The following is a 27464-nucleotide window of genomic DNA, read 5'->3' as shown; positions in this document are numbered from 1 at the left end:
CTGAACTATTGTGAAACATCTGGAAGGACTGCTGCTTTCTCTCCTTTCTCCCTAACCTTTAAAGAGATGTGCAAGTGAATTCCTCTAATCAGTTGAATTTGCAACTCAAAGTAGAAAGTGGCCTGGATAAACCCCCCCATATTTCTTGCATTCTGAAGGGTATAGAGTTCTCAGCAGAAGCAAGAGATTTCTCTTGTCTTTAGTTTGGATTAACTCTAAAGGACATATAGATCTTGCTTAATATAGAAGCTTCTATTTGTGTATATTTATATTTTCCTTCTTTGACTTTGTAAATGACTCTCTTGTCTCCTTTTTAATGACTTTTTAGATAGTGTATTATAGAATTTGTGACAAGTGTTGTCTTTGGTGTGAGATCAAGGGCACACTTAAAGGGGGTAAGTAACTGGTCCTTTGGCCTTGGAGTAATGTGAAAATTCCTGGGATTCATGCTGTACGAGTCCATCTATCACAAATGTAACCTTGCCTCAGTGACAAGACAGATCAGAGTACCACAAGGGAGTATTTATGACTTTATGGTTAGGCTGTTGTGGTGCCTGAGGAGATTGTGCTTAATACCAGGATGGTGATATCTAAATATCAAACTCACAACTAGTTTGTGTTTGTGCCCTGTTCTGCCCTGAGGATGGCCCCCGTGTCAATAAGCTGTAATAGTTATTAATGTGTATAGTATGCAAAACACCTCATATTCAATTTTTTTAAAATAGATCTTGTGCATGTTAAGATACAGTATGACATGTAGAATAATGTAACAGCCTTTTAATGAAAGAATTTTAGTTCTGTTTGGTATATTTCAGTTGGCATATCCTTGTGGGGGAATATGAAATCAATTACAAATTCCTTCATGTAGTCGCTCACCACCTCCAAATCTGTCCAGGAACCCCCCCATACAAAAATCACGATTAATTAAAGTGACTTGTATGTTCAGTTGATGCCGTGATGATGCCAGATTGGTTACCTACTGTCACATGTCAGTGTCACATGCTTGGTGCCAACATGGCTAAATGAATGGGCAGCCATCATGAATCCTGGGGACTGGGGAAAGAAGTAATATCACAATATTAGGGGAGTTGAAGGTTCTCTGCATCACGCAATATTGGGCTCTTCAGAAGCAGGATTGAGATGGGAAAGTGTTTGCTTCCACATATTCATTTTGCAGTTGGTCTCTGATCTGAGGGGCCTGGATACCTTGGTGATAAGCACGATACAAACAGAGATAGAGATTTCACGTATTTGAGACAACTTTTCATGTCCACTTTTACCACCAAAGCATCATGAATGATGGTGATGGTGATGATGACAATGACAACAATCATGATGATAATGATAATGCCAAAGCGTTGTATGCATATAGCATTAATTAATGAATCCTCACAACACCCTGTGAGATATTTTTATCCTCATTTTCTATCTGTGGGACTGAGAAGCTGTGCGTACAGGAGACTGAGCTTAGATCAATCAATATGATATTGCAGAAGTCCCCTGATTCTTCCTACAACTCTGTGCCAAGTAAATACCTCTGGGCACTTTCGTTTCTTACTCACACTTCATGAAAGTTCTGGGAAAAGGCATTAGCTCGTGGGTGTGGCCTGGAGATATAGCCTGAGAAGGGAGGGAAGTGGAAAAATACTGTGTCTTTATGTTGTAGACTGTGTCTGTATGATTTCAAAGAAGGAAATACGCAGACACCCAAGACTCTAATTGTTCAGCTCCAGTCACAGCTGTTCTCCAAAAGCACTGACCAGAAGGTAAGAATGAGGCATGTTGGGTGAATGGTCATAAATGGTCCACCACAAATGTTTAAATATTGTTGCTCCAGGGAACATGGAAAGGATAGGAAAATGGGTGTGGGGCAGGGGAAGGAAGGGTTGGAAGGAGGTTGTTAGCAAATTAAGAGACCTGTGATATGTCTGGAATGCACTGAGATTTGCTTTTTTAAAAGATTAAATAATCATGGAATGTATTTTTCCAAGGAAAAACTTGCAATCAGAATTAACATTGGAGAAGTTCTTTGACAACTTTTAGGGATCATAATTAAAATGTCTAAACCAACTCCTGCACCAACAACCAAACAGCGAAAAGCACCTCAAAGAATGGCTGAGGACAGTAGATGCAGAAATTCAAAGGCAAATGAGAGGACAGAAAACCTACGGGATATGGTTCCTCCGTCTCTGTCACAAGTCGCAAAATTTTCAGTCACCACATCTGGAAAAAATTTGAGGACACCAGAAGCTCCAAGTACTCAAGACTCAGAGTACTTAAAAGATCAACTTGCAGGTTAATGCATTTTATTTCAGCTGGGTGCTTGTTGTTAAATCTCATTTAGACATGCTTCAGGCTTCATATTGATTCCTTTCTTTAAGGCAGAAAACACAGCCTATCTATCTATGTATGTTGTGATGATCCTGTCCACACATCAAGTTTTAGGTAATAGTGTCACTAAATAAGTTTTTATGTCTCTCTCTGTCAGGATACCCTCAGCTCAGGATATTGGGGTAGAGTGGGATGGATAGGTGGACCAATGAGGTAGACAGATTCAGTAGTTGGAACCTGGGGATCAGTGATGTGCCTTTATCTTTTTTCCCTCCCTTCTGTAATATGCAGAGACAATGCATTTAGGCCATATTATGACGATTTGGACATTCTAGCTGTTGTTACTGTGGGTTCCTACAAGCTCTTACCCATACATACCATAGTTGAAATTGCTCCTGCTTTGGGCAGGGGGTTAGACTTGATGACCTCCTGAGGTTTCTTCCAACTCTGTGATTCTATACAAGTACAGTAGACCCTTGCTATAATATCCTTCATCATAGTAAACCAACTCTATTTATAGTCCGTTTCCAGCTCTTTGGCCTCCTCTCCCAACTTGTTAAAGGTCAGCTTTTAGGAGCTTATCATGTTTTCAAAATGTGGTTTAATGGTTTTATGTTGAAGTAATGGAGTCCCACCCCTACCTCCCATTTGCAGGGTCTGTGCATTTGTAGCAGTAGCTTCTGACTTTTCCGCTGGCTTCACCATGAAGTTCCAAGTGTCCATGGGGATAAACATGAAACCCTAGTGTAACTGCGGATTTGAACCGGGGACTTCAGGAGCTGAGTATAGAAGCCTCTACCCTCTGAGCTAAAAGCAGCTGGCTCCCAGCCCATACTGTAGAGGTCTCTTGGTCTTAACTGTTTTTGTGATCTAGGTACCACTTGCATTGCTCAGTAACCGCACTAGACGTGTGGGTTACATAAGCTAACCTCAGATCTGCCCCCTACTTATACACCTCACCTAACCTTAGCCAGACTTGATTCATTAGTCTGTAGAAAAGCCAACCTTATGAATTATTAATGCAATATTTCTACACACCATGCAAAGGATCACAGGGAATTCTGGACTGTGTCTGCAATAACTTGTAATTTTCTCTGTGTAAAGGCAAAATAATTGATACATGTGTTTGGTCACTAGCAACACAGCTAAGATCTTGGAAATTCTTTAGGAGCCACAGCTGAGATGCCTGAAACACTTCCTGCAAAAAGCCAGAGAAAGCAAAGTAACCAGGCTCCCAAATGTGAGGAGGAAGGAAAAATTCCTCAGAGAGCAGCAAGAAGAGGGAGAAGCAAAGGAGCACAGGATAAGCTGGCAATAGAAGGACCAGAAATTGCAGCTATTCAGTCTCCATTAGCCCAAGAGCAGCTCTCTGCACACTGCCCACACCCCAAGCGGACTGGAACTTCACAAAGAAGGAGAGAATCTGCAGGTTGGTGCAAGCAATAGCTGGTTGAATGAACAATTCAGGAGAGAGTCATAGTCGCACTTCATATATTTTCTCCTAAGGAGGTGAATCAAAAGCTTTCTGTATGTGATGTAATTACGTTATCCCTTGCTGTTGTTATTGCTATTAGTGGGAGTGCACAATCAAAGGCCATTATTCTATGGTATTAGATGCCACACAGGCACGTAACAAGGAGACAGTTCTTGTCCTAGACTGTTCACTGTGCAGGTGTATGACAAGATGCAGCAAGTAGATGAGTCCAACAAGGAGGATGAAAAAGCAAAAGAGTCTCTTTTGTATATTGGATAGTGGTGAGCTAAGATAACTTATGACACAAGATGGTCAAAAACTGGAAAGAAAATGTCAATGAAAAATTCCAAGTTCTTTTCATTCCTCAGGTTTCAAAAACCAACAATATTTTATTCCATTTTTTGTGAGACGTCATACTCAATATTCTCACTGACAATTTGTAGTGAAGGCAACATTAACCTTAGGAATTCTGGGACTCAATTCTGCAAGGTACTGGGACTTCTCCAAGGTTCTGAGTCTTATCAACCCATATTTCAGACAGTGGGAGCTGAGGATTCTCAGCACCTCAAGAGGGTACATTTTTTAAAAGCCAGAACATATCTTATCTCGTGGCCTTTGGTTTCTATCCTTTCTTATAGGATGCCTTGGACAACCCTTTTCCAGGTATGACTCTGCTGTCCTGTGTGAGAGCTCAAAGATGGCAGCAGCTGCTCTCTCCATGCCAAGCAAAGATGTTGCTCTCCGTATTAAAGAAAGGGTGAAAGCCCTTCGTCTGAAACAGGAGGAGATAACCAAGGCTGCTGCAATAATTAATGGGTTCATTGACCCATTCATTAGATACTTGAAAGAGTATCCAGAGAGGCCCTACTTTAAGGAGGTGACCAAGTTGACCACGGGCAGCTACTATGAGTTTGTGAAAGTGAGTAACTCTGTGCTAACTGTCCTAATAGCATCATGAATTAGGATCACAAAGCTGTCATTTTATCCAGCAGGACTAACACAAAGCAGAGGCAGGTCTAGTATCCGGTCTGTGAAGGAGATCTACAGATTCATTGCTTTTTGGCTGATATGGCCAGATCCTGAGCTCAGCTGTGTCCCTCTATCTGAGGTTTTTCTATATTGCCTACCATTGTGGCATCCTTTATATAGCAACTTTTACCACAGAATCTTTTCTTTATTGTCTGTCACTGTGGTGATTTTAAGGGATTGCAAGGGTATTACTTGACCATCGTTATACCTTTCTATCGAGTTTCCTATGAGTCAGAATCTGATACCCTTACTCACATGAGTAGCACTTTAATCCTCAAGTCACCTCTTTGATCAGTCAATGGGACCACTGCTGGAATAATTTAAGATACTTATCAAAGTGAGTTAGAGTATCAGAATCTGGTCCTAAGTGAATTCAATTTGCTGTCCAGATGCTTTACAGTATTTGTGCCATGCTAGGGTCAGTTCATATTCATATTTCATTCATATTCATAAGCCTGATGAACTAGCTCTCTACATATAGGGCTATATACACAGACAGAGAAAAATCCCTTTATCTACTGGCAAAGAGCAGTCTATAAGGGATAGGTGACAGCTGTTTAACTGTCCCCAACTGTATTGCATAGAAATAGTGCAGAAGTGAAGGAAAGCTATATCCACCAGCACAGGGAAAATTTAGAGCTACAGGTATAATTAGCAAGATTGGGATTAGGCCAGGATATCATGTCTAATATCCTAAAACTTGCAAAAAAATGACATGGGACCTTTAATGACCACATTTGTTCAGGGCAAAAATGGCAAGTATAACAGCATGGGGAAAGGCATGCCACATTAAAGCAATGCTGTAGCATTAATTTAGAGGCTTACTGCATCACCAGTATCGGTTCCTGCATTCTGGTGGCCAAGAGGTGACTTAAAGCTGCCCTAGCTGAGCTGCTGAAGATTGCCTCAGCATGAGAAAACTCATTGACTCATGTACAAAGCCAGAGTAGCCAGCACTATGGCAGCCACCCTGTCCTAAAAGGGAGCAGCTCAGAAATATGCCTGAGTAGAAGGAATGGATGAGGGTGTGGCCAGAGTTCATGGTGCTTTGACAATCTCCACTGGCATAACAGCTCCTAGGGAACTGTTCCAAGCCAGCCTAATGTGGAGTTGCTAAAGCTTCTTTGGGGTCTGAACTGGATAAATGGGCCAGCTATATTGCATCCATAAAAATCCTTCCCTGATACATTCTCTGGAAACTCAGGAAGCGAATGTGAAATCGTAGGGATGGCCCATTCTGCCATAATAGCAAATGAGCAGCCAGGATTCTGTCCTCCCTATTCTGCTGCTGCTTCTGCAGTTATTCAGTTGCACCACCTCTAATGATGAAACCCTTTCTATAGATTGATCACCCAGATGAATTTGACGTAATGCTGGCTCTGCCGGTTACATGTTGTGTTCAGTGCACAGAAGTGGATGGCTACAATGGTGTCTACTACAAAGTTACTTTACCAAGGAAGTCCCGTAGCTTCCCCACACCTTTCCTGGAAGATGGGAACACTGTGTCACCTGTGAAAATCCTGGAGGAATTCAGGAAACATGTCAGTCAGTTCATTGCATCACACTACAGTGGTAAGCAAGTGTCTTTGACTGCCAGTTTCCAGGTAGTCCTCATCAATGTGCAGCGTCATTCAAAAAAGCAAACAGAATTTTAGGAATAATTAAAAAAAGGATAGAGAATAAGACAGAGAATATCGTAGTGCCTCTATATAAATCCATGGTATGCCCACAACTTGAATACTGCATACAGCTGTGGTTGCCCCATCTCAAAAAATGTGTTGGGATTGGAAAAGGTTCAGAAATGGGCAACTAAGATGATTAGGGGTTTGGAATGGGTGTCATATATAGAGATTATGGGAGGGAAAAGAACTGCCTCAAGCTACACAATGAGCAAACTTCTCTTGCAAAACCACGTAACCCATAAAATGGAACAATAAGTCTAGTTAAGCAAATATGATGTTTTTTATGAGATTACCAGTTTGGTTGATAAGGCTATCTATACTGATATAGTGTACTATGCTTTGAATTTGACTTAGTACCTCCTGACATTCCAATTAAAATTCAGCACTATATGAAATTAATATAGCACATAATAAATCAATTAAAAACTGGCTAATTGATGAATTTCAAAAAGGATTCTAAATTGGGAATCAATGTGGAAAATGTCATGATGTGAAAGAAAATATAAAATCATTGCTTGTAAAATGTCCAGATGACAAAAAAGTTAATGTTAAGGGCGGATCAGTTATACAGAGCAATCCTGATCACTTTCTATGGTGGGATAGCTTGACCAACATGCATTTTAATACACCCAAATGAAAGGTCATATATATCTTGGAACAAAGAATGAAGATAACATGTATAGGTTGGGGTACTCTATCTTGGCAAGCTGTAAGCCTGAAAAGTATTTAAGAATTTTGGCAGATTGTCCGGATGTGAAGGGCAGAGCTCTGACCCTCGTTCACTAGGCAGACTATGGGGTCATCACTGTGAGCGGGGAATAGATATTTTCCCTGACCCTTTCCCTGTGTGTCCCTCTCCCATGTCCTTATCTAACCCATCATCAGTTGCTCAATCGTCTATTCAGTCCTCGCCTTCCGGCTTTAATCCCCTGGCACTGTGACTCGTCTTCCTCGGTCGAGGAGGGTAGGGAGACCTGTGCCCTCCCTCACTCCAGGCCTCGACCCAGGACTCTAAGGGCATGTCTACACTAGCCCCCTAGTTTGAACTAGGGAGGCTAATGTAGGCATTCGAAGTTGCATATCAAGCCCAGGATTTAAATATTCCGCACTTGATTTGCATCTTCCCGGCCAGTTGCCATTTTTGAAATTTACAAGTCTGGACTAACTGTCCCCGTCTACATGTGGCAGGGACCCGGTATTTCGAATTAAAGCCCCTAAATCGAACTACCTGTTAAACCTTCTTGGAGGAGGAATAACATGTACTTTGATTTAGGGCTTTAATTTGAAATACTGGGTCCCTGCCATGTATAGACATGGACAGTTAGTCCAGACTTGTAAATTTAAAAAATGGTGACCAGACGGGAAGATGCAAATCAAGCACGGGCTATTTAAATCCCGGGCTTGATTTGCAACTTCGAATGCCTACATTAGCCTCCTTAGTTCAAACTAGGGGGCTAGGGTAGACATGCCCTAAAAGCAGAGGCAGTTTTCTTCTGCTCAGTTGGTGGGGCTACCACCTGCAACTCACCAACCCGCAGAATCTGTGTAGCCCGTCTTGGGCCGCTTCCTACCCTCTTGGCTGTGCTGGGGACCGGGTTCCCCTTTCAAACACAGTCCTCTCGCTGCCTCTCCTCTTCGCAGTGGGAGCGGCCATTTAAACTTGGCACCCAGTGTTTTCCCCATGCCCAGGCCGGCGCAGACCACACAAGCCACTTGCCGGGGCCAGGTACCTCCGCACACGCTCTGGGAGTGGTGCACAAACAGGCCTCGCACCAGTACAGGGGAACTGTTCCCCCCTGGCCACAGAGTGCCTCCGCATCCTCCTGGTTATTGCGGGAGATGGAGGGCTCCAGTGCCGGGGAACCCAACACCCCATCACACCCCCCCATCCTTAAGTTTCTCCCGTCACCTTCTTGCATCCCCTCCTTCTATGGTTCTTGAAAAAAAGTCTGAATTACCATGAGCCTTCCCTGGTTGATGCATCACCTTGAACTTATATGGCTGTAGCGCCAAGTACCATCGCATTACACTTGGGTTTATGTCCTTCATAGACTGCAACCACATCAAGGGTGCGTGGCCCATCACCCGCTGGAATGGATTCCCTAAGAAGTGACTCCACCGCCTACTTCACAGTCAAAGCCTCCTTCTCCACTGTCGTGTAGGCTTGCTCCCTAGGAAACAGTTTACGGCTTAAGCATAACACAGGATGTTCTTCCCCATTAATCTCCTGTGTCAAGACAGCTCCCAGGCCAACTGCAGAAGCATGTGTTTGTACAATAAAACCTTTGGAAAAGTCCGGCTTCACTAATACTGGTGCCTATGTTAACAGGTCTTTTAAGGACCAGAATGCCTTCTCACATGGTTCAGTCCACCGTACCTTTTTGGGTTGAGAGTCAAGTCTGTGAGGGTATGTCTACACTACAACGTTAATTCGAACTAACTTAGTTCGAATTAGTTAATTCGAACTAAGCTAATTCGAACTAACGCATCTAGAACTAAAATCTAGTTCAAAGTAGCGTTTTGCTAATTCGAACTAGCGCATCCACACTGATTGGACGCAGGGGGGCATTTAAGGGCGGCTGAAACTGGTTCTGGCAGAGCATCAGGTCAGTAGTTGCTTTGTGTGGCTGCTGTCTGAGGCTATCTGAGGCTCGTGCTTAAGGGACCCCCCCCGGACAGCCGGTTCTCAGCTTTTCCTGCTTCCTTGCCAACCTCGCCGAGGGACAGCAAAGCGTTGGTCTCTGTGCCCGTCTGTGTCGGTGCTTCCCTTCGGGGACGCTGCCGCAGGTGGCAACATGGAGCCAGAGCTTGCCCTGCACCTTCTGGTGCACTTTCTGGACTTGCTGCTGCAAGCCTGCCACCAATGGCTCGAGGCTGCCTGGCACCACCTGGTGCACGTCAGCCTCCTGCCTCTCCTCCTGGCCGCCCTGTGGGCCGTGGAGGAGCCGCGGCGGCACCCTGGCACCGGCGTGCCCCGCCGCATCTGGCGTCTGGACACCAGCACTGACTGGTGGGACCGCATCGTCCTAGAGCGCTGGGAGGACCGACAGTGGACCCAGAACTTCAGGACGAGGAGGGACACCTTCCTGGAGCTCTGCGAGTGGCTCGCCCCTGCCCTGCGCAGAAGGGACACTTGCATGAGGCCCGCCATCCCCCTCCAGAAGCGGGTGGCCATCGCCCTCTGGAAGCTCTCCACGCCAGACAGCTACCGATCTGTCAGGAACCAATTTGGCGTGGGGAGATCCACCGTCGGAGCGGTGCTCATACAGGTATGGCACTTGTCGGCCACTGCGCCGGAGGGGGAGTGGGGCTGCGAGGAGGGGATGGGCCGCCCCAGGGACAAAGGGGGGGCGGGAAGAGGTGAACACGCCCCGCACCGGAGGGGTCGGTCTGTCCCGGCCGTATTACACACCGCCGGGGGGTTGCTACCGGGAGTGGGGCGCGGGGCACTGCCAGGGCACGAATGCTCCCAGCCACCCGGGCGCCCCACTGATTGGCGCTTTGCTGTGTCTCTCTCCGCAGGTGGTCAAGGCCATCAACCGGGTGCTGCTCCGCAGGGCGGTCCGCCTCGCCGACCCGGACGCCGTCATCTGGGGATTCGGTGCCCTCGGCTTCCCCAACTGCGGGGGGGCCATCGACGGGACGCACATCCCCATCCATGCCCCGGAACACCAGGCGTCTCGGTACGTGAACCGCAAGGGGTACTTCTCCGTGATCCTGAAAGCCGTGTGTGACCACCGGGGCCAGTTCACGGACATTAATGTGGGCTGGTCCGGCAAAGCACACGACGCCCGGGTGTACCGCAACTCCTCCGTGTGCCAGCGGCTGCAGGACGGGACCTTCTTCCCCGACCTCCACATCAGGGTCGGGGACGTGGACATGCCCGTCTGACTGGTGGGGGTTGCCGCCTACCCACTGCAGCCATGGCTGATGAAGCCCTACACGGGGCACCTCAATCCCTCCCGCCAGGCCTTCAATGCCAGGCTGACCAGGGCCCGCATCGTGGTGGAGGGGGCCTTCGGGCGACTGAAAGCCCGCTTTCGATGCCTCCTCACCCATCTGGACCTGGCCGAGCACAACATCCCTCCCATGGTGGCAGCATGTTGTGTGCTCCACAATTTGTGTGAGAGAAAGGGGGAGGCTTTCCTGCCAGCCTGGATGGCTGAGGCTGACCGCATGGCTGGACACTACGGTCAGCCCCGCACCGCCGCCATCCAGGAAGCCCAGCGGGGGTCCGTCCAGATCCAGGAAGCCCTGCGGGAGAGCTTCCAGGTGGAGGAGGAGGACTGACCTCTCCCTTGCATGCCCCACTGGGGCCTTCTTCCACCCTAGCCCCCTTCCCCTTTCCCCTCCCTACCTACTGTAAAATAAAGACACCTGTTTTTCAAACAAAAACGTCTGTTTATTTCACATAACTGGGGTGGGGGGAGGGAGGAATGAGCGTGGGAGAGGGGAGGGGGAAACGTGGGACGAGGGAGCTGGAAGGGGAGGGAAGGGAGGAAGGGAAAGGAAAGCTCAGGGGTGGGAGTCCGGCTGCCTCTCCCGTCTCGCCACACTGCGGGTCCGGGGGTGTCGGTGGGGAATGGTTGTGGAGGGTGGGGCAGGAGGGATGGGGGGTGTGGAGGAAGCAGGAGCGGGAGCAGGAGGGAGAGCTGGGGGAGCAGGGGGAACAGGGGGGAGCAGCAGGAGGAGCAGGAGGGGGAGGAATTGGGAAGCGGTCGAGCAGGCTCTGGAGGTGGCCTCGCAGGGCACGGCCCTGCTCCTCCAGGGCCTCCAAACTCCTCCGGCGCAGCCTCAGGTCCTCCTGGACCCAGTGGTCCTGGAGACAGAGCTGTTGCTCCAGGAACTGGAGGTGCCGCCTCTGGTAGTCCTCCTGGTTCCTGGCTCTCCTGCTTGCCCGGGCACAGGCAGCTGCTGCAGGCAGGGTGGTGCGCCCTGCAGGCTCAGGTGCTGCGGCTGTGGTGCAACAAGACCAGCGGTCAATTACCCCAGGGGCCCAGGTGTGTGAAACCCAGCTCCCCTCTGCAAGGCCAGGGCCCCTGCAGGATCCCCAGCTGCTGCTCCGTGGTGGGCAAGGCCCAGGCGCACGGTCCCGGGGCTCCCTCTCGCCCCAGCCCCCCGTACACATAAGGGGAGCACGATGGTACTCACAGGTGGACACCTCCCCGGCCTCGGACGACACAGGCGAGCGGCTCTGTGGGGTGCCTCAGGGGTCCCAGGTCCTGGGCAGGCTGCCGGCAGGCTCCTGGCTCTTGGAGCCCTCCTCCTCCTCCTCCGTCTCCTGGAGCGGTCCCTCTGCCCCGGGGTCTATCACGTCCCGGGGGGCAGGGATGGCATGAGCCCCCAGGAGGCAGTCCAGAGCCTGGAAGTGGGGGCAGGCCTCCGGGTCAGTCCCTGGCAGGCAGGCCCGGGAGTAGGACTGCCGCAGGTCTTTGATTTTGCAGCGCACCTGCTCCCGGGTCTGCTGGTGGCCTCTAGCGGCCAGGCTGTCAGCCATGCGGCTGTAGACGGACGCATTCCTGTGGCTAGTGCGGAGATCGTGGACACTGGAGGCTTCCCACCAAACCTGGATGAGGTCCACGATCTCCGCACTTGACCAAGCGGGTGCCCGCCTCTTGCGTCCCCGGGCAGGCTCCTGGGAGCCGCCAGGCTGGTCCTGGGGAGCAGTGGAGGGCTGGGTGGCATCGGGTGGATGGCTCATTTTGTGGCGGGTGCAGGGTCTGCTGGCTGGGTGCTGGCAGCCTTGCAACTGGCACAAACTGTGTAGCCAGCCCGTGGCCCTTTAAGGGCTCCGGGGCCAGGAGGGGGGCAGACAAGTTTGCCTGGTGTTGGCCAGAGTGGCCACCAGGGCAAGCTGGGAAGGGCTAGCCTCCCACTAGTTCGAATTAAGGGTCTACACAGCCCTTAATTCGAACTAGCTAGTTCGAACTAGGCTTAATCCTTGTAAAATGAGGTTTACGTAGTTCGAACTAAGTGCTCCGTTAGTTCGAATTAAGTTCGAACTAACGGAGCGCTAGTGTAGCGCCTATGAAAGTTAGTTCGAACTAACGTCCGTTAGTTCGAACTAACTTTGTAGTGTAGACATACCCTGAGTGGGGCTGCAATGGTTGCGAAGCTCGATATAAACCTTCTGTAATACCCAGCTAGCCACAGAAACTGCCTTACTAGTTTCTTAGTAGTGGGCGTTCGATATTCTGTCAAGGTCTGCACCTTATTTACCAATGCCCTCAGACTCCCCCCTCCTACTGTATAGTCCAGGTACGTAACCTGTTGCTGTCCTATGTAACACTTCGCTGGGTTAGCCATCAGCCGGGCCTCCTTTAGAGACTGAAGCACCGCCCTGACATGTTGTACGTGTTCTCCCCAGTTTAGACTCTAAATGATGATATCATCAATGTAGGTTGCCGTGTAGTTATGGTGCTCCTGTAATACTCGGTCCATCAGTCTTTGGAAGGTTACAGCGGCCCCATGTAACCCAAATGGCATGGTCTTCAATTGAAATAACCCAAAGGGGATAGAAATGCTGTTTTTTCTTTAGAGGCCGGTGTCAAGGGGATTTGCAAGCAGCCCTTTGTTAAGTCTAAAGTTGAAATATATTGGGCTTGGCCTAGTCTCACTAGCAATTCATCTACCTGGGGCATGGGGTAGGCGTCAAATCAGGAGATGGCATTAACTTTTCTGAAGTCTATACAGAACCGGAAGGCTCTGTTGGGCTTGGGCACCAACACGATTGAGCTCCTCCAGTCACCATGTGACTCTTCAATGACCCCCACTTGTAACATATTTTGAAGCTCTTCCCTAACCGTGTCCCACATTTTCTGGGGTAGGGGATTTAACGGCTCCCTTACCTCATTCATTGGAGCTGTGATGATATGATGACTCACCGTTGTGGTGCACCCCGGTACAGTGGACAAAACTGGGCCATATGCGTGGAGAATTTCCCGGATCTCTCCTTGTTGCACTGATGCCAGATCCGGCCCCATCGTCACTTCGAGAGGGTCATGGACATTTGCAGACCAGAATCCCCCTTCCGTGGAGCCTGGGCATGGCGCTATCATCAGAGTCTCTTGTGGGCGCACGGCCATGGGGGGAAGGGCACTGCTGGACGGCGCCGCGGGGTTGGGAGGGAGCCGGCGCTGCGGGAGCCAGGCGTGCGCGGGTGCCTGATGGCAGTTATAAGGGGCACCGTGCACCCCTTACAGCTGCCATCAGGCACCCCCCCATCGGTTGGCACCCTGGGCAGCTGCCCGGCTTGCCCACCCCTTAGTCTGACCCTGGATGTAGGGCACCGTTCCTTCACCATGGCCTCCTGATCCTCCCAGGTTTCCTTAATTAAATCTAAAATAACTCAGGGCTGCCGTCCATATAAAAGTTCAAATGGGGAAAACCCCGTGAATGCCTGTGGTACCTCCCTCACTGCGAAGAGTAGGGCAGGTAGTTTTTAAGAATCCGATTAAATTGCTCCACTGTTTGAGGATGATTCATAGCATTTTGATATTTAATAATCTACACAATTCTGTCATTAGCTTGGAGACCAGATTAGTCCCCTGATCAGTGAGTATTTCCCTGGGGATACCTAGCCAAGCCAATATCTTTACCAACTCAGCGGCGATTGTAGGTACCATGATGTTTCTTAAATGCCCCGCTTCTGGGTAGCGGGTGGCGTAGTCCACCAGGACCAAGATATACTGGTACCTGGTCTTAGACCACTGAAGGCGTCCCTCCAAATCTAGTGCCATCCTGTCAAAGGGAACACCTATAACCGGCAAGGATACTAAAGGGGCTTTGGCCCCTGTCCGCAGCTGAGTTTTCTGGTAGTTAGGGCATGACTCATAGAAATCTCTGCACCATTTTGTGTATCCCTGGCCAAAAAAGTCTCTGCGTAATGCGCTGGAGGGTTTTTCCCTGCCCCAGGTGCCCTGCCCAGGGATTATCATGGGCCAGTTCCAAGACCTGCCTCTTGTAACATGTTGGTACTCACAGCTGCCATATGAATCCTTGTCCTTCTACCCCCTAGGTCACCAAATACAATTGATCCCCTTGTACTTCGAAGTTGGGGCCTTGGGCCCCTCACCTCTCCGGTTCTGCGTCCGGTCCTCCACTCCTGGCCTGCCCCAAGCTCTTGTCAGTGAGGGGTCATTTCTCTATTCCTGGAAGAAATTTTGCCCCGCCATCCAATCTGGGCTGGGGTCTCTTGTGGGGCTAATACCTCTGGGCTGGGTTCTTGACCTGGCCCTCCTCCGCACTCTGCTGGCCTCCAGCCACACACTACTGACCTACTAGAGCCTCTTTTAGTTTCCAGGCCACGGGTCCAGGAGGGTTCTGTTGGCTCCAGGCTCTCATGACCCAGTGGAAACCAGGCCAGTCACAGCCGAGCAGGACTGGGTACCCCAATTTTGGGGCCAGTGCCACCTGACATATGACATCATCAACTTCGTTGGTGATCCACACCCATGCTGTTTGGTAAGGTTGGATGTCACCGTGGACGCATCTCATCCATACCTTGTCACCTGCGGATTCTGGGCTCAGGACCAGATCCACTCGGATGATTGTCTGCCCGCATCTGTAGTCTAATAAGGCCAACGTGGGTACACCCTCAACCTTAGCCCCAGCTGTCACTTTGACACAGTCCCGGAGCCGGGCCCAATTCAGCTCAGGCACCACCTGTCCGAAGGAGCAGTCCATGAAAGGGCAGTCTCTGCGAAAGTGCCCCTCCTGCCCGCACTTGTAGCATCAACTTCGAGAAACTCCTTCTAACCACGGGGGCTGGTCTGCGCCGCCGACCCTTGGGGGCTTCTCCCCCTGGATCTCTTCAGACCACTCTCCTACCAATACTATGGGCTTACTTCTGTCGGTCCTCTTCAGAGTTATCCCGGGCCTCTGCTCTCTATCCCCTCGAGGGGAACAGTCACTGCCAGGAATAGATCGCTCCACCCCTGTCTCTTTTAGGTCCTTGCCTCTGCTCACAGGTGTTTCTGCAGCCATAAAGTCCTCTGTCAACGTGACTGCATCAGTCAAAGTCGGGGGCCTATGGTGCCACATCCACTGCTGAGCTTCGGCTGGTAAAATCTTAAGAAACTACTCCAGCACAGCCAGATTGGACACCTGGATACTGTTCCGCCAGTCAGGCTCCACCCCACCTCGTGCAAGTTCTGCACCACGGCTCATGGGCGGGCCCCTGGTGGATAAGGTTCCTGTCTAAATTTTTGTCCATACATTTCGGGCATTACCCCGACTTGGTCTAATATAGCTTCCTGTACTTTAAAGTAATTTAAAGCCTTCCTGGCTGCGATAAGCCAGGTGAGCCGGCCCCGACAAGTAAGGGGAGAGGAAGGTGGCCCAGTGTTCCTTGGGCCACCTGGCAGCCATGGCCACCCTCTCAAAGGTCACTAAATAAGCCTCTGGCTCGTCTTGAGGCCCCATTTTCATTAAGTGTATGGGCAGCTGCGAGGTGTCCACTGGCCCCCTTCTGAATCTAAGGGGGCTGTCATGCTGGCTCACCCCAGGCCAGCCCTTGCTGGATCCATCTCTTCTGCTGAATCTGCTGTTGATCCACCAGCTCTCGGACTAACTGTCTCTTCTGTTCCTGAATCTGTGCTGCCAACTGCTGCAGCAGCTGCGTCTGCTGTTGCTGCTGCTGCTGTTTGTGCTTAGCTAGCCACTCAAAGACCTTTGTTGGATCCATCCTACCCGCTATCCTGTCCTTCTCTCTCTATCCAAAGAACAGGGTCCCCGTCCTCTTTGTCGCCTCTCTCTCTTTTTTTTCACCAGCAGAGGTTATGCCCCTCAATCCAGGGACTAGGATCTTCCCCTGGTATCCATGTTCTCCACCATCTGTCCGGGTGTGAAGGGCAGAGCTCCAACCCACACTCACTCAGGCAATATGAGTCATATGGTCATATGTTCCAGCCCCCTAATCATTTTGGTTGCCCTCCACTGGAACTTCTGCAATGCATCCACATCCTTCCTTTAATTGGGGTTGCTGACAACTGCTGTATTTTGCCTTTTCTGGGGTCTGACACAGCTCCTGGTGTAACCTAAAGTGATTATGGGGGATGTTTTAATTTATATCAGCCCCCCCCCCATGGCTGACCTGAGTGCTACTTCCACTCCTTCTTTCACTACTAGCCCCCATGTTAGTGAGTGAATTTCAAGGAGGGGATAGCATAGGGCTACGTGTGTCATTTTGAGTGGGAAATAGATATTTTCCCTGATCCTTCCCCTGTGTGTTCCTATAAAGGGGTACGCTCACTGCCACAGCGCCACCAGCCGTCGGTCCTGGGAATTAGCTCGGACGGCTGGTCACAGGGTCCTTTTCAGGACAGTGCCCACAACAGTCTCTGAGCCGGTTGGTTGTAGGCCGGTAGGCCTCCCGGAGGGGTTCCTCCGCCTCAGGGTTAGTTGGCAGCCCCTGTCAATCATCCCACCATCGGGCCTTGCCCAGGATGGGTAGAAGGGGTCAATAGTTCACATGCCCAGCCTTGCTTCAGGTCCAGACCATAGGGGAAGAAGTTCAATAGAGATTCAAGTCTCTCAGCTCACAGTTCCGGGCAGGGCAGCAGTCCTAGTCCTGCCCCTTTAAGAGGCCTGGTCTGTGCCCCGGCCGGGCAGTAACCACCGACAGTAAATAAGCCCAGGCCCCGGAGCAGGGCAGGGCAGCAAACACACAGGTTTGAGGAAGCTCCTGATTCAGGAGCAGGGCAGGTAGCGAACCAGCAGCAGTGGCGAGGGAGAGACTGCCACCCATTAGGTGGGTGGCAGGGGGCGCAGGCTCACCCACTCTACTGCGCTCCGGCCTAGGGGCCCTGGTTGCAGCAGTGCAGCTGCTACTGACTCAGCAGGGGCTCCAGCCTGCAACGTGCTGGCGTAGGGCTGCTATCAGCCCACGCTACCCACTGTGCCACTCCTCGTCTCCCCCTTTGTGGGTACCTGTGTCTCCAGCCGGTCAGTCAGGAAGCCGAGGGCAGTGTCGTCCCAGCAGGATCGGGGCGGCCTAATCCAGGCTTCGGTGGGTTGGAGTTCTGCAGCGTCCATTAGGTTCACAAGGCCCCAGGGTTCAGGCGGGCATCGGGGTTCAAGCTAGTCCCCCAGCTCCGACAAGTTCTCAGGGTCCCCGGGTGTCCACATGCATCGGGGCTCGAGCAGGACCTCTGGCTCAGGCCAGTCCTCAGTATCCCGTCCCCAGCACAGCCCCGGGTTCGTCTGGGTCAGAGGGTAGCTCTGCTGGCTGGCTTGGCCAGTCCTCAGCAGCCCAGGCCGGGCAGTCTTCGCTGGCCTTATGGAAGGTGGCTGTGGGAGGCCCAGGCCAGGTTTCAGTCTCATCAGCCACGAGCTCTGGGCAGGTCTCTGTCTCCCTCAGAGGCTGGGCCCCAACTGAGATCCCTCGCAGAGTTCTTATAGTCCTAGCCACACCCCTTTGCTTCCTATCCAGTGAGGGGGCAGGGGTAGGCTGTGCCCAAAATGGCTCCCAAGGGGGTATTTTCTCCCTTCTGGTAGTGGGGGACGTCTCCAACCCACTACACACACACCCCTTAAGTCCAGTTCCCGGCTTCCGTGTCCCTTACAGTCCCTCACCCGGGTCCTTATCTAACCCACCATCAGTCACTCAATTGTCTAAACAGTCCTCACCTTCCAGCTTTAGTCCCCTGGAACCACGACTCATCTTCCTCAGTCGAGGAAGGTAGGGAGACCTGGACACTTCCTTACTCCAGGCCTCAACCCAGGACCCTAAGAGCAGAGGCAGCTTCCTTCTGCTCAGTTGGTGGGGCCGCCGCCCACAACTCACCAACCCGCGGGATCCATGTAGCCCATCCTGGGCCTCTTCCTACCCTCTCAGCTGTGCTAGGGATTGGGCTTCCCTTTCAATCCCAGTCCTCTTGTTGCCTCCCCTCTTGGTGGCAGGAGCCACCATTTAAACTTGGCGCCCAGTGTTTTCCCCATGCCCGCTCCAGTGCAGACCACCCAAGCTGCTTGCCAGGGCCAGGTACTTCTGCACATGCGTGGGCAGCAGCGCACAAAGAGGCCTCTCAGCAGTGCAGGGAACCATTTCCTGGCTGCAGAGCGCCTCCGTGTCCTCCTGGTTAGTGCGGGACATGGAGGGCTCTGGTGCTAGGGAGCCCGACACCCCGTCACACAGATAAAGTATTAAACAAGAACTCCCAGTGTGGTGCTATGTCTAAAGGGACTAATGTGATTCTTGGATGTATAAGCAGGGGAACATTGCATAGGAATAGGGAAATAAATTCTATCATTCTATATAGTGATATGCTCAAATGGAGTCTTGGATGAGAGTAGTCAGTACATTTACAAGTTAGAAAGTTGAACGTAGCTCTCTCAAGGTGATTAGATAACTAAAGCACTGCACTGCATGGGCCTATTCAAGTGATACTGGATATTATAGACCTCCATCATCCTGAGGAAAGTTGTGACTTTCCTAGTCTAGAAACTCCTTGGTGGGTTTGGATAGATGTACTTGCTGGATATTGAATTGCAGATGCTAAAATCAATCAGTTCTGCATGATACCCTCTGTTTTTGAGCCCCACAGTCTAATTCTGTGTTTGCCTATTGGCTCCACAGTACCTTTCCCAGGGTGGAAGATGACGCTGAAAAGGAAGAAACAGAACAGCCCAGCAGTGACTTTGGTGCTGTTGGATGACAAAGGTGGCGAGTTCATGTCTATTGATCTTGTTCCTGCTTTGGAAATCTTACAGCCCTGGCCCAAATCATGTGAGCTAGAGCAGAACGTTAAAAAATGGCTGGGAAAGAAAGCCAAGCAGTTCACTAGGTCATTTTATCTTGTTGCCAAGCAGCCATCTGGGCAAGATGACAAAGGTAATTTAATATGTTTCCTAACAAACTCAATCCACCTCAGCAGGCTCCTCCATAACAATCTTGGTACTGAGATAGAGTTTACAACTTCTCTGTAATAAACTAATGAACCAAAATCTACCCTGGATCTGGGAGACCTGCTTGGTCCTTCTTTTCCTTCATGAATTCTAGAGCCCATTCAGTCTGTGACGTTTCAGTGAGTATGTCTACACTACAGCGTTTTTTTTCGAAATATCTAATTTCAAAATATCTTATTTCGAAATAACGTGTTTACACACAAAATGCGTTTTGAAATAGCTTTTTGGTATTTCGAAATAGCATGTGCACACTGATTGGATACTGAATCATGTTTAAGAACTGGTTCCATCAGGGCATCAGGTCAGACGTTACCTTGTGGCCAGGGTGGCCAGCAGGGCACCCTGGGAAGGGCTCGAGGCCCCCTATTTTGAAATAAGCATCTACACAGCACTTATTTTGAAATAGCAATTTCAAAATTGGCGTTATTCCTCATGGAATGAGGTTTATCAAGTTCGAAATAAGCCCTCCGCTATTTTGAATTAATTTCGAAATAGCAGTTGGCTATGTAGAAGTTAGGAAATTTATTTCGAAATAACTTTTCTGTGTAGACATACCCTAAGATCTTATTGCAAATTAGAAAAGCTAGGTGAATGATTAAAGAATTAGAAAACATGCATTATAGAAAAAGACTCAAGGATCTCAAGCTATTCAACTTAAAAAAGAGAAGGCTAAGGACGATTTGGCTGCAGTCTATAAGTACCTACTTAGGGAATAAATATTTAATAACTGGCTCACTTAAGAATATAAGAATGGCCATAGTGGGTCAGACCAAAGGTCCACCTAACCCAGTATCCTTTCTGCTGACAGTGGCCAGTGCCAGATGCCCCAGAGGGAGTGAGCTTCAGTATAGTAGAAAAAGGAGTAGCATGATTCAGTGGTGGGAAAGTGGAGATAGACCAGTTCAGACTGGAAATAAAGCATAAATTTAAACACAGACTAATTAACCATTGCACCTAAGGATTGTAGTGGATTCTTCATCACTGAACATTTTAAAATCAAGACTGGATTTTTTTTCAAAACCTGCTCCAGGTCTTGCTTTGGTGAAATTCTCTGGTCTTTTGTTTTGTAGAAAATTCAACTAGATGATTGCAGTGGTCCCTTCAGGCACTGGAAATAACAACTGTAACTTTAAATTATCCTTAAATACCTTTTCAGTACTTAAGTAGCTTTAGGGCAAGGCCACAGATGCCTCTTCACACTTGGAGATACTGGGCATGTGATGGCTATGTTGTTCTGTATTGCAGAGGTCTGGAGAATTTCTCTCTCTCGTGTTGAAAAGGAGATTATGAATGACCATGGCAACACTAAATCCTGTTGTGAATCTTATGATACCAAGTGCTGCAGGTATGTAAGTCGAGGGATCAAGGCCTAGTCTAGCTGGATGTAGATTCCCTGCTACCTTGTATAGCTGGACTCAAAATCCACACTAGAAGAGGGCAAATAATTTGCAACAAACTAATTTATTCTACAAATTTTGCCTCTTTTTCTGCTCAAGAATAGTTCATGGACAAGTATTATTTTCTCTGATAGTCACCTGTTATTTAAAGTGATTCCCTGCAAAACTGAGTATTCAAAATTACTTGTTTTCCAGTTGGACATACAGATGGCCTGGTATGATTTCCATTCCCAAAATGGGTAAATGTAATACTTAGATTCAAAGTTCTACTACAAACTCTCCCAAATACAACCTAGCTCTCACAAGGCATCGTTGTACCCCCATTAAAATCAGTGGAAAAACTTCCATTAACTTTAATGGGGGTTGGACTGGGCCCAGAATCAGAAAGGTTCTTACACAGACATTTGCAAGAAGCCTTTTGAGGAAGAGTTCTTGTGCAAAAACCTCTTGTGCAAAAGTGTGTCCAGACCTCAAAGTGTATCGCAAAAGTGATGAACTTCTGTTCAAGAGAGCGTGAACACTGCATGGACATCCTATGCTTTTCCCGATAGGGGTTTCTTGTGCAAAAACCCCTCTGGAGTGTCTACACCTGCTTTTTTGTGCAAGAACTGAAGCGCAAAAAGGAGTTATTCCTCGTGGGGAGAGGAATAACTCTACCAGCAAAAGCCCTCTGTTCTGTCGATTGTCTTCCACAAAAACGTGCTTGAGGTGTGGACACTTCACCAGTTTTTGCACAAAAACATTAATGTATTTCAGTCTCATCCTCTAGAATGAATGAGGAGTAATGTACCAGTTGCAACTTTGGCCTTTGTTTACATCGTTGTGAATCTGAGTTGCATCAAAGATGGTGTCACTGAGATCAGAATGTGGCACAGTGTGTTTGGTGTGTAGCACAACAGAAACATCAGCATTAGAAACCCTTAAAATATCACATGCTGTATTCCGTGTCACACTAGGTCCCCTGTAGGGTGCTAGAATGTAGTTAATCAGGAATAACACTAAATAGTCATGACTGTGAGTACATTTCACTTCTTTCTGTACTATACATAGGAAAACCTGTCTTCGGTTGCTGAAGAGCCTTTTTGAGGCCTTGAAGAAAGACTATCCTAGGCAACTAAGTCACCTGTGCTCCTACCATGCCAAGACATCCTTCTTCCATACTCTGACACAGTGGATAGCGGACTCCAACTGGAAACCTTCTGACATTGTCTGCTGTTTTCTCAGAGTGCTAGATGACTTCATTCAGCATGTGGAAAATTACAACCTGATCCATTTTTTCATTCCAAAGTGCAACCTTTTCTCTAGCTTCCCTCACAACGGTTTGAAATTCCTGCTAGCGCGCTTACAAGAGCAGAAAGAAAATGGATTGCAAGCCTTTGCAGATCATGAGGAATAAGTTTCTTCCCACCCATGATTCTGTTCCTATGATTGTTATAAAATCAACAAAAATTTCTTCTTCTGTGTTTTGATGTTACAGAGGCCAGATTCTTGGAGGTTTTTTGACCACAATTTCCAAAAGAAGTCACTGATTTTGAGTGCTTCATTTTTAGTGTCCACTTTACAATAATTCAGGGCTCTGATTTTCATAGTTGCTGAGCACTGGCAGCTGCCCATTAATCTCTGCTGCAGTTGTGGGTGTGCAGAACCTCTGAAAATGAGACCCAGAGAATTCCAACTTGGCTGCTCAATTAAAAGACACCAAAACCAAAAGTCCACCTTTAAAAATTGCTCCTTAATCCTTCTGTTCAATGTTTGCCTATTTGTGAAATACAGATAGAGATATCTACCTACTTCACAGGATATTGAGTGGGCTGGGTTAGATAATATGTGTACAGTAATTTGCAAGTGTAAAATGCTTATAGGATAAGTGCTAAGTCTAAATTTATCCATCTAGAATTGCAAAGATGGGAAACTATTTTAGGCAATCAATCATGAGACAGAGAATTGTCACAGCTCTCCCACCCCCAAGGAACCTGGTGGCTGATAAACCAATAAATGGGTTTTAAACTCTTCTTAATAAGAGGTTGATATTTTGTGTGTTTTACCTTCCTGGGGCAATTTGGGTTGCTACTGATATGCCTAGTGTCAGAGGCAGAGTTAGTGTCACTGCCAGTTTTTGAATCATGCCAGTTTTTGTTTTGTTTTGTTTTTTTGTTTTGGTGTGTGTTTTCTTTCTCTGTCTTGCAGTAAGAGGTTTATACCTGAGCAACTATGGGCAGGATTCCAATTGCTGCTTATCTATGTTCCCTCTAACGTGTCCCATCCATGTGCAGATTTTTTCCATCCATTTTTATATGTGCCCCAGCATGTGCAAATACTCACCAACCATAGAAACAAAAAAACCTAGCTGTGGGTGCTCTCCTAATCAGTTGGGTGACATTTGAATCTCTCCTGAATGGCTGCATAAGTGTACATCTTACTGGGAACCCTGCTGTTTAACCTGTCCCCAACATTTATGCACAGGCTATCATACCTTCAAGCTCTGTTTGGCCACTGTGTCTTTGAGGTTGCGATACCAATGTGGAATCATAGAACTGGAAGGGACTTTGAGAGGCCATTGAGTCCAGGCTCTTGCCCTCACAGTAGGACCATCTAGATCATTCCTGACAGGTTTCTGTCTAACCTGCTTTTAAATATCTTCAGTGATGGACATTCCACAACCTCCCTAGGTTTATTCCGGTGCTTAACTACCCTGACAGGAAGTTTTTCATAATGTTCAGGAACTTTTCCTAATTTTCCTAATCTTAGCAGTCTGTAGCCATTCTTTACTGAGTAGTCATCTCTGACCTGGACACTTTCCAGTCAGGCTCCCTAAATTTCTTCTATAATTCGAACAGAATTGGCTGGCTCACCGTGTATCCTCTTCTTGGACTATATTCTGTGAGGCATCTCCTGAGAGCTGTGACTTAGCAGATGCTGTTCAAGAGAAAATGCAGAGTTGGGTTCATAGAATCATAGAATCATAGAACCACAGAGCTGGAAGAGACCTTAGAAGGCCATCAAGTCCAGCCCCCTGCCCAAGACAGGACCAATCCCAATTAAATCAACCCAGCCAGGGCTTCATCAAGCCGAGACTTAAACACCTCTAAGGATGGAGACTCCACTGCTTCCCTAGGTAACCCATTCCAGTGCTTTACCACCCTCCTAGTGAAATAGTTTTACCTAATATCCAAACTAGACCTCTCCCACCACAACTTGAGACCATTGCTCCTGGTTTTGCCATCCATCACTACTGTGAACAGCCTTTCTCCAGCCTCTTTGGAACCTCCCTTCAGGAAGCTGAAGGCTGCTGTGAAATCCCCCCTCACTTTTCGCTTCTGCAGACTAAATAGATCCAACTCCCTCAGCCTCTTCTCATAGGTCATATGTTCCAGCCCCCTAATCATTTTGGTTGCCCTCCACTGGAACTTCTGCAATGCATCCACATCCTTCCTTTAATTGGGGTTGCTGACAACTGCTGTATTTTGCCTTTTCTGGGGTCTGACACAGCTCCTGGTGTAACCTAAAGTGATTATGGGGGATGTTTTAATTTATATCAGCCCCCCCCCATGGCTGACCTGAGTGCTACTTCCACTCCCTCTTCACTATTAGCCCCCATGTTAGTGAGTGAATTTCAAGGAGAGGATAGCATAGGGCTACGTGTGCCAACCCAAAACAGCTAGGAGAGCCTTATCTTATTCTAGGGTCCAAGCCAGCTTTTAGAGCAGCAATTAGGCAAGCGCACACTCCATATGCCTGCTGAAATCTCATTGCATCTTCATACTAACTTTAAAAATACTGTCCTTTCATATCCAGCCTTTGCTGTGGTTGGGCTTTGATTGTGCACACTGTTTAATCTTTCCTAGATTCCTCATTAACACTCTGCTTTGGCTTTCCCATTTGGTAAAAGCTGTCTCTGTGAGGAAACTTGGCTTGAAACAGTCTTCGAGTAAGGAACTCGGCTGATACAGGATACAGCAAGAAATATTGCCCTTCAAAGTCTCCTCTTGGAATGCAGAGGGCATGAATGGGCTTGATAAGTGGAGATATCAGTTGACTCAATTCTGAAGTAAAGAATAACACCAATGCACTGTTCTCAGAAATGTACTTATTGGAATTAAAGGCAACAAAACTATGAAGAGTCTGGGAGGGCCAGCTTTATTTTCTCCTACACATAGAAAGAAGGATCTGGTGATAGTTGTTGGCTGCTAAGCACCTTCTATGAAGTGTTGTCAGTGCAGGCTTCAGACAGGAATAGGTCCTTAATGGACTTGGTTTTATGGCTGAGTAGAGGCTAAACAGCTGTTCTTCTGTTTTGGAAGGATCTGTCCATCTAGTTCCTCCTCCAAAAGGATAGCCTCTCAGTCATTTGAGGACTTTGGGTTTTAGATTTGCTTCATCTTGTAAGTTAGTATGTAGGGATAACATATTAATGTATTGAAAATGATTCCCCCAAATGGAAGTGACTCCCCATAATTTGTTCCCCACAACTTAGTGTTTAGATTTATTATTAATTCTTCTTATTATTATTATTTGTTAAGATTGTTAAATGTTTACATTTATTATTATTATTGTCCCTTTAGAATATAATGTATTAGGTCATGTAACTTAGAACTGTTAAGAATATAATCCTATGTAGCCAGAAACAGCCCCCCCCCCCCCCTCTGTGCTCCAGGGCATGCTCAAGCTTGTGCAAGGGGCTGCTTGAAATTGACATTGCAGAGATACATTGTAACAATGCATTGTCAAGCCACTAACTCTGCTATGGGAGCCAAGCCCTGTAATTGACTAAGGGTATTGTTACTTAATTGAGGCCTGTTCTCTTTAAAACATTGTAACTTTATTCAGCACTCAGAGAATGTTTTAAGCAATACCACCCAGAAACTTTCTGTAACTACAACTTTTATTATTATACAAAATACTGTATGAATGTATGAGAGAGTGCTTGGATGATGAGTGAATGGTTCTGAGAGGTGCCAGCCTGAGAATACAGCAATAAAGGGCTGAAGAAGGCGTCAGGTGCCAGTGCAACCAAAAGGTGTCAAGTGGAGAAAACCAAGTACTGGAGGTCCACCCGATGAGATCACTGACAAGCACCTGGCAGCCACCCTGGAGACATCAGCATGATGCAGCAATTTCCATAGACTGGCATAGGAAGAAATTCCTATAAGAACTGGACTAAAAAACTATGGAATCAGAGTCCAAGGTTCTGCTGCCAGCCCACCAGGAGCTTCAGATGCGCATCTGATCAGGACTTCGCTCCCCACTACCATCACTTGTGTACAGAGTACCTGGCCAGTATCCTGTCACAAGCAACTTCCAGGCTGGTAACTATACACAGAACTTGAATGAATGGATGTATGAATGAATGGTTATATATATATATATATATATATATATATATATATATATATATATATATATATATATATATATACAAGTGTATAAGGGTTAAGTAGTGATAGGAATAAGTAGTTAAACAACGTTGTTTGCTTCTATCTTTTCTTTATTTTTATTATTATCTTTACAATAAATGTGGCTTTTTGCCTTATCCCCCTCATAAGATCCTGCTTGCTTTTATTTGGTACAACAAGAACATGTATATAACCAGGAGCTCAGCCAAAAATCATCAACAAGCTTCATGGCATAGCTAGGGATTAATGCAAGGAGGATGAAGAACAACTCCCCTTCCTTTGCTAAAAGCAAAAAGACAGGTCCTCCTCCTCTCCTGACTTGTAATGCCTCCACAGCAGCTGATACAGTTTCTCCCATTTCAATCTTCATTGCCGTATTAAAACAGGACTACTTAACACATGGCCTGTGGGCTATATGTGGTCCGTGGCCTGTTTGTTTGCAGCCCGCAGCACGGTTTGGGTTTATGCAGGCCTCAACACGCAGCCTGTGGGTGGGATCCTTTGAACATGGCCTCCACTTGGAACACACTCCACAAGGGCGAGGCATCTCCCAGGTAAGGTGAGCACTGAAAGATGTAAGCAGATGGGCTAGCTGGAAAAGATGGGAACAGGGTGTCGGCATTTCTAGCCCCCAGGGAGGAGGTGCTGGGAGCAGTGGGGTGTTGTGGGAAGTTCTTTGTATTCATGCCCGTCGGTGTGAAAGAAGCTATTTGCATACATTTGCATATATATTTGCATGTATATGCAACCACGCTTAAGTTGCAGCCCTCACCATGTGAGTATCATTGTGGTTCCCGGGGCTTCCGAAGTTGAGTAGCCCTGTATTAAAAGATGAATACACCAGCTTTCTGAATCCCCCAACTTCAGTGCACATAGCCTCTCTCTTAACAGGCTCCTGCAACAGCACCACCTTCTATAAAGCACAACAGCAGCCACTACACAGGGTTCTGAGATGTGTTTGGGAACCAAAGACACCTCCTTCAGACACCTGTTTTGGAGGCTGAAATAGCACAGACAGAAGGCTGAGTGGGTTGCTGAGCTAAGAAGGTTAATGAGATGCAGGCAAGTAGGGGAATGCCAGAGAAACCAGCATGGGCTCATGGATTGAGGATATGTGTCTAATTTAGAAGGTCAAATTGATAAGCCCTTGATGTCTCGTGCTGGTGGAATGTCTTGTGAAATATTCTGTGTTCCTGACAAATGTCCAGCACTATCAGCTAGAGAGTGCAGGATTGTGAGGGTTCTCTTTTGC

General features: G+C 47.9%; 1 protein-coding gene across 2 annotated transcripts; it reads left to right on the top strand.

Moving 5' to 3' along the window:
* The first annotated feature begins 1631 nt into the window (after positions 1 to 1631).
* LOC112544784 (cyclic GMP-AMP synthase-like) lies at positions 1632 to 26374 on the top strand. Of its 2 annotated transcripts, none has more exons than XM_075926757.2 (8): positions 1632 to 1766; positions 2044 to 2295; positions 3500 to 3760; positions 4444 to 4724; positions 6178 to 6406; positions 19094 to 19348; positions 20668 to 20767; positions 21870 to 26374. In XM_075926757.2, exons 2-8 carry the CDS (start codon positions 2058 to 2060, stop codon positions 22213 to 22215), a joined length of 1710 nt encoding a protein of 569 aa, XP_075782872.2. In that variant the 5' UTR covers positions 1632 to 1766; positions 2044 to 2057; the 3' UTR covers positions 22216 to 26374. The 2 variants fall into 2 exon arrangements, with proteins under 2 accessions (XP_075782872.2, XP_075782873.2); XM_075926758.2 differs by having other exon boundaries at positions 1644 to 1766; positions 1992 to 2295.
* Positions 26375 to 27464: the final 1090 nt, after the last annotated feature.

Source organism: Pelodiscus sinensis, chromosome 5, assembly GCF_052426305.1.
Source record: "Pelodiscus sinensis isolate ZL-2025 chromosome 5, ASM5242630v1, whole genome shotgun sequence".
NCBI classification, from domain to species: domain Eukaryota; kingdom Metazoa; phylum Chordata; order Testudines; family Trionychidae; genus Pelodiscus; species Pelodiscus sinensis.
This window is presented reverse-complemented; position numbering and strand designations above follow the sequence as displayed.

Coding starts and splice junctions, on each gene's coding strand:
- LOC112544784 (XM_075926757.2), top strand. CDS start 2,058: ATGTCTAAACCAACTCCTGCACCAACAACCAAACAGCGAAAAGCACCT. Junction 2,296..3,499: donor CTTAAAAGATCAACTTGCAG/GTTAATGCATTT, acceptor GAAATTCTTTAG/GAGCCACAGCTGAGATGCCT. Junction 3,761..4,443: donor AAGAAGGAGAGAATCTGCAG/GTTGGTGCAAGC, acceptor CCTTTCTTATAG/GATGCCTTGGACAACCCTTT.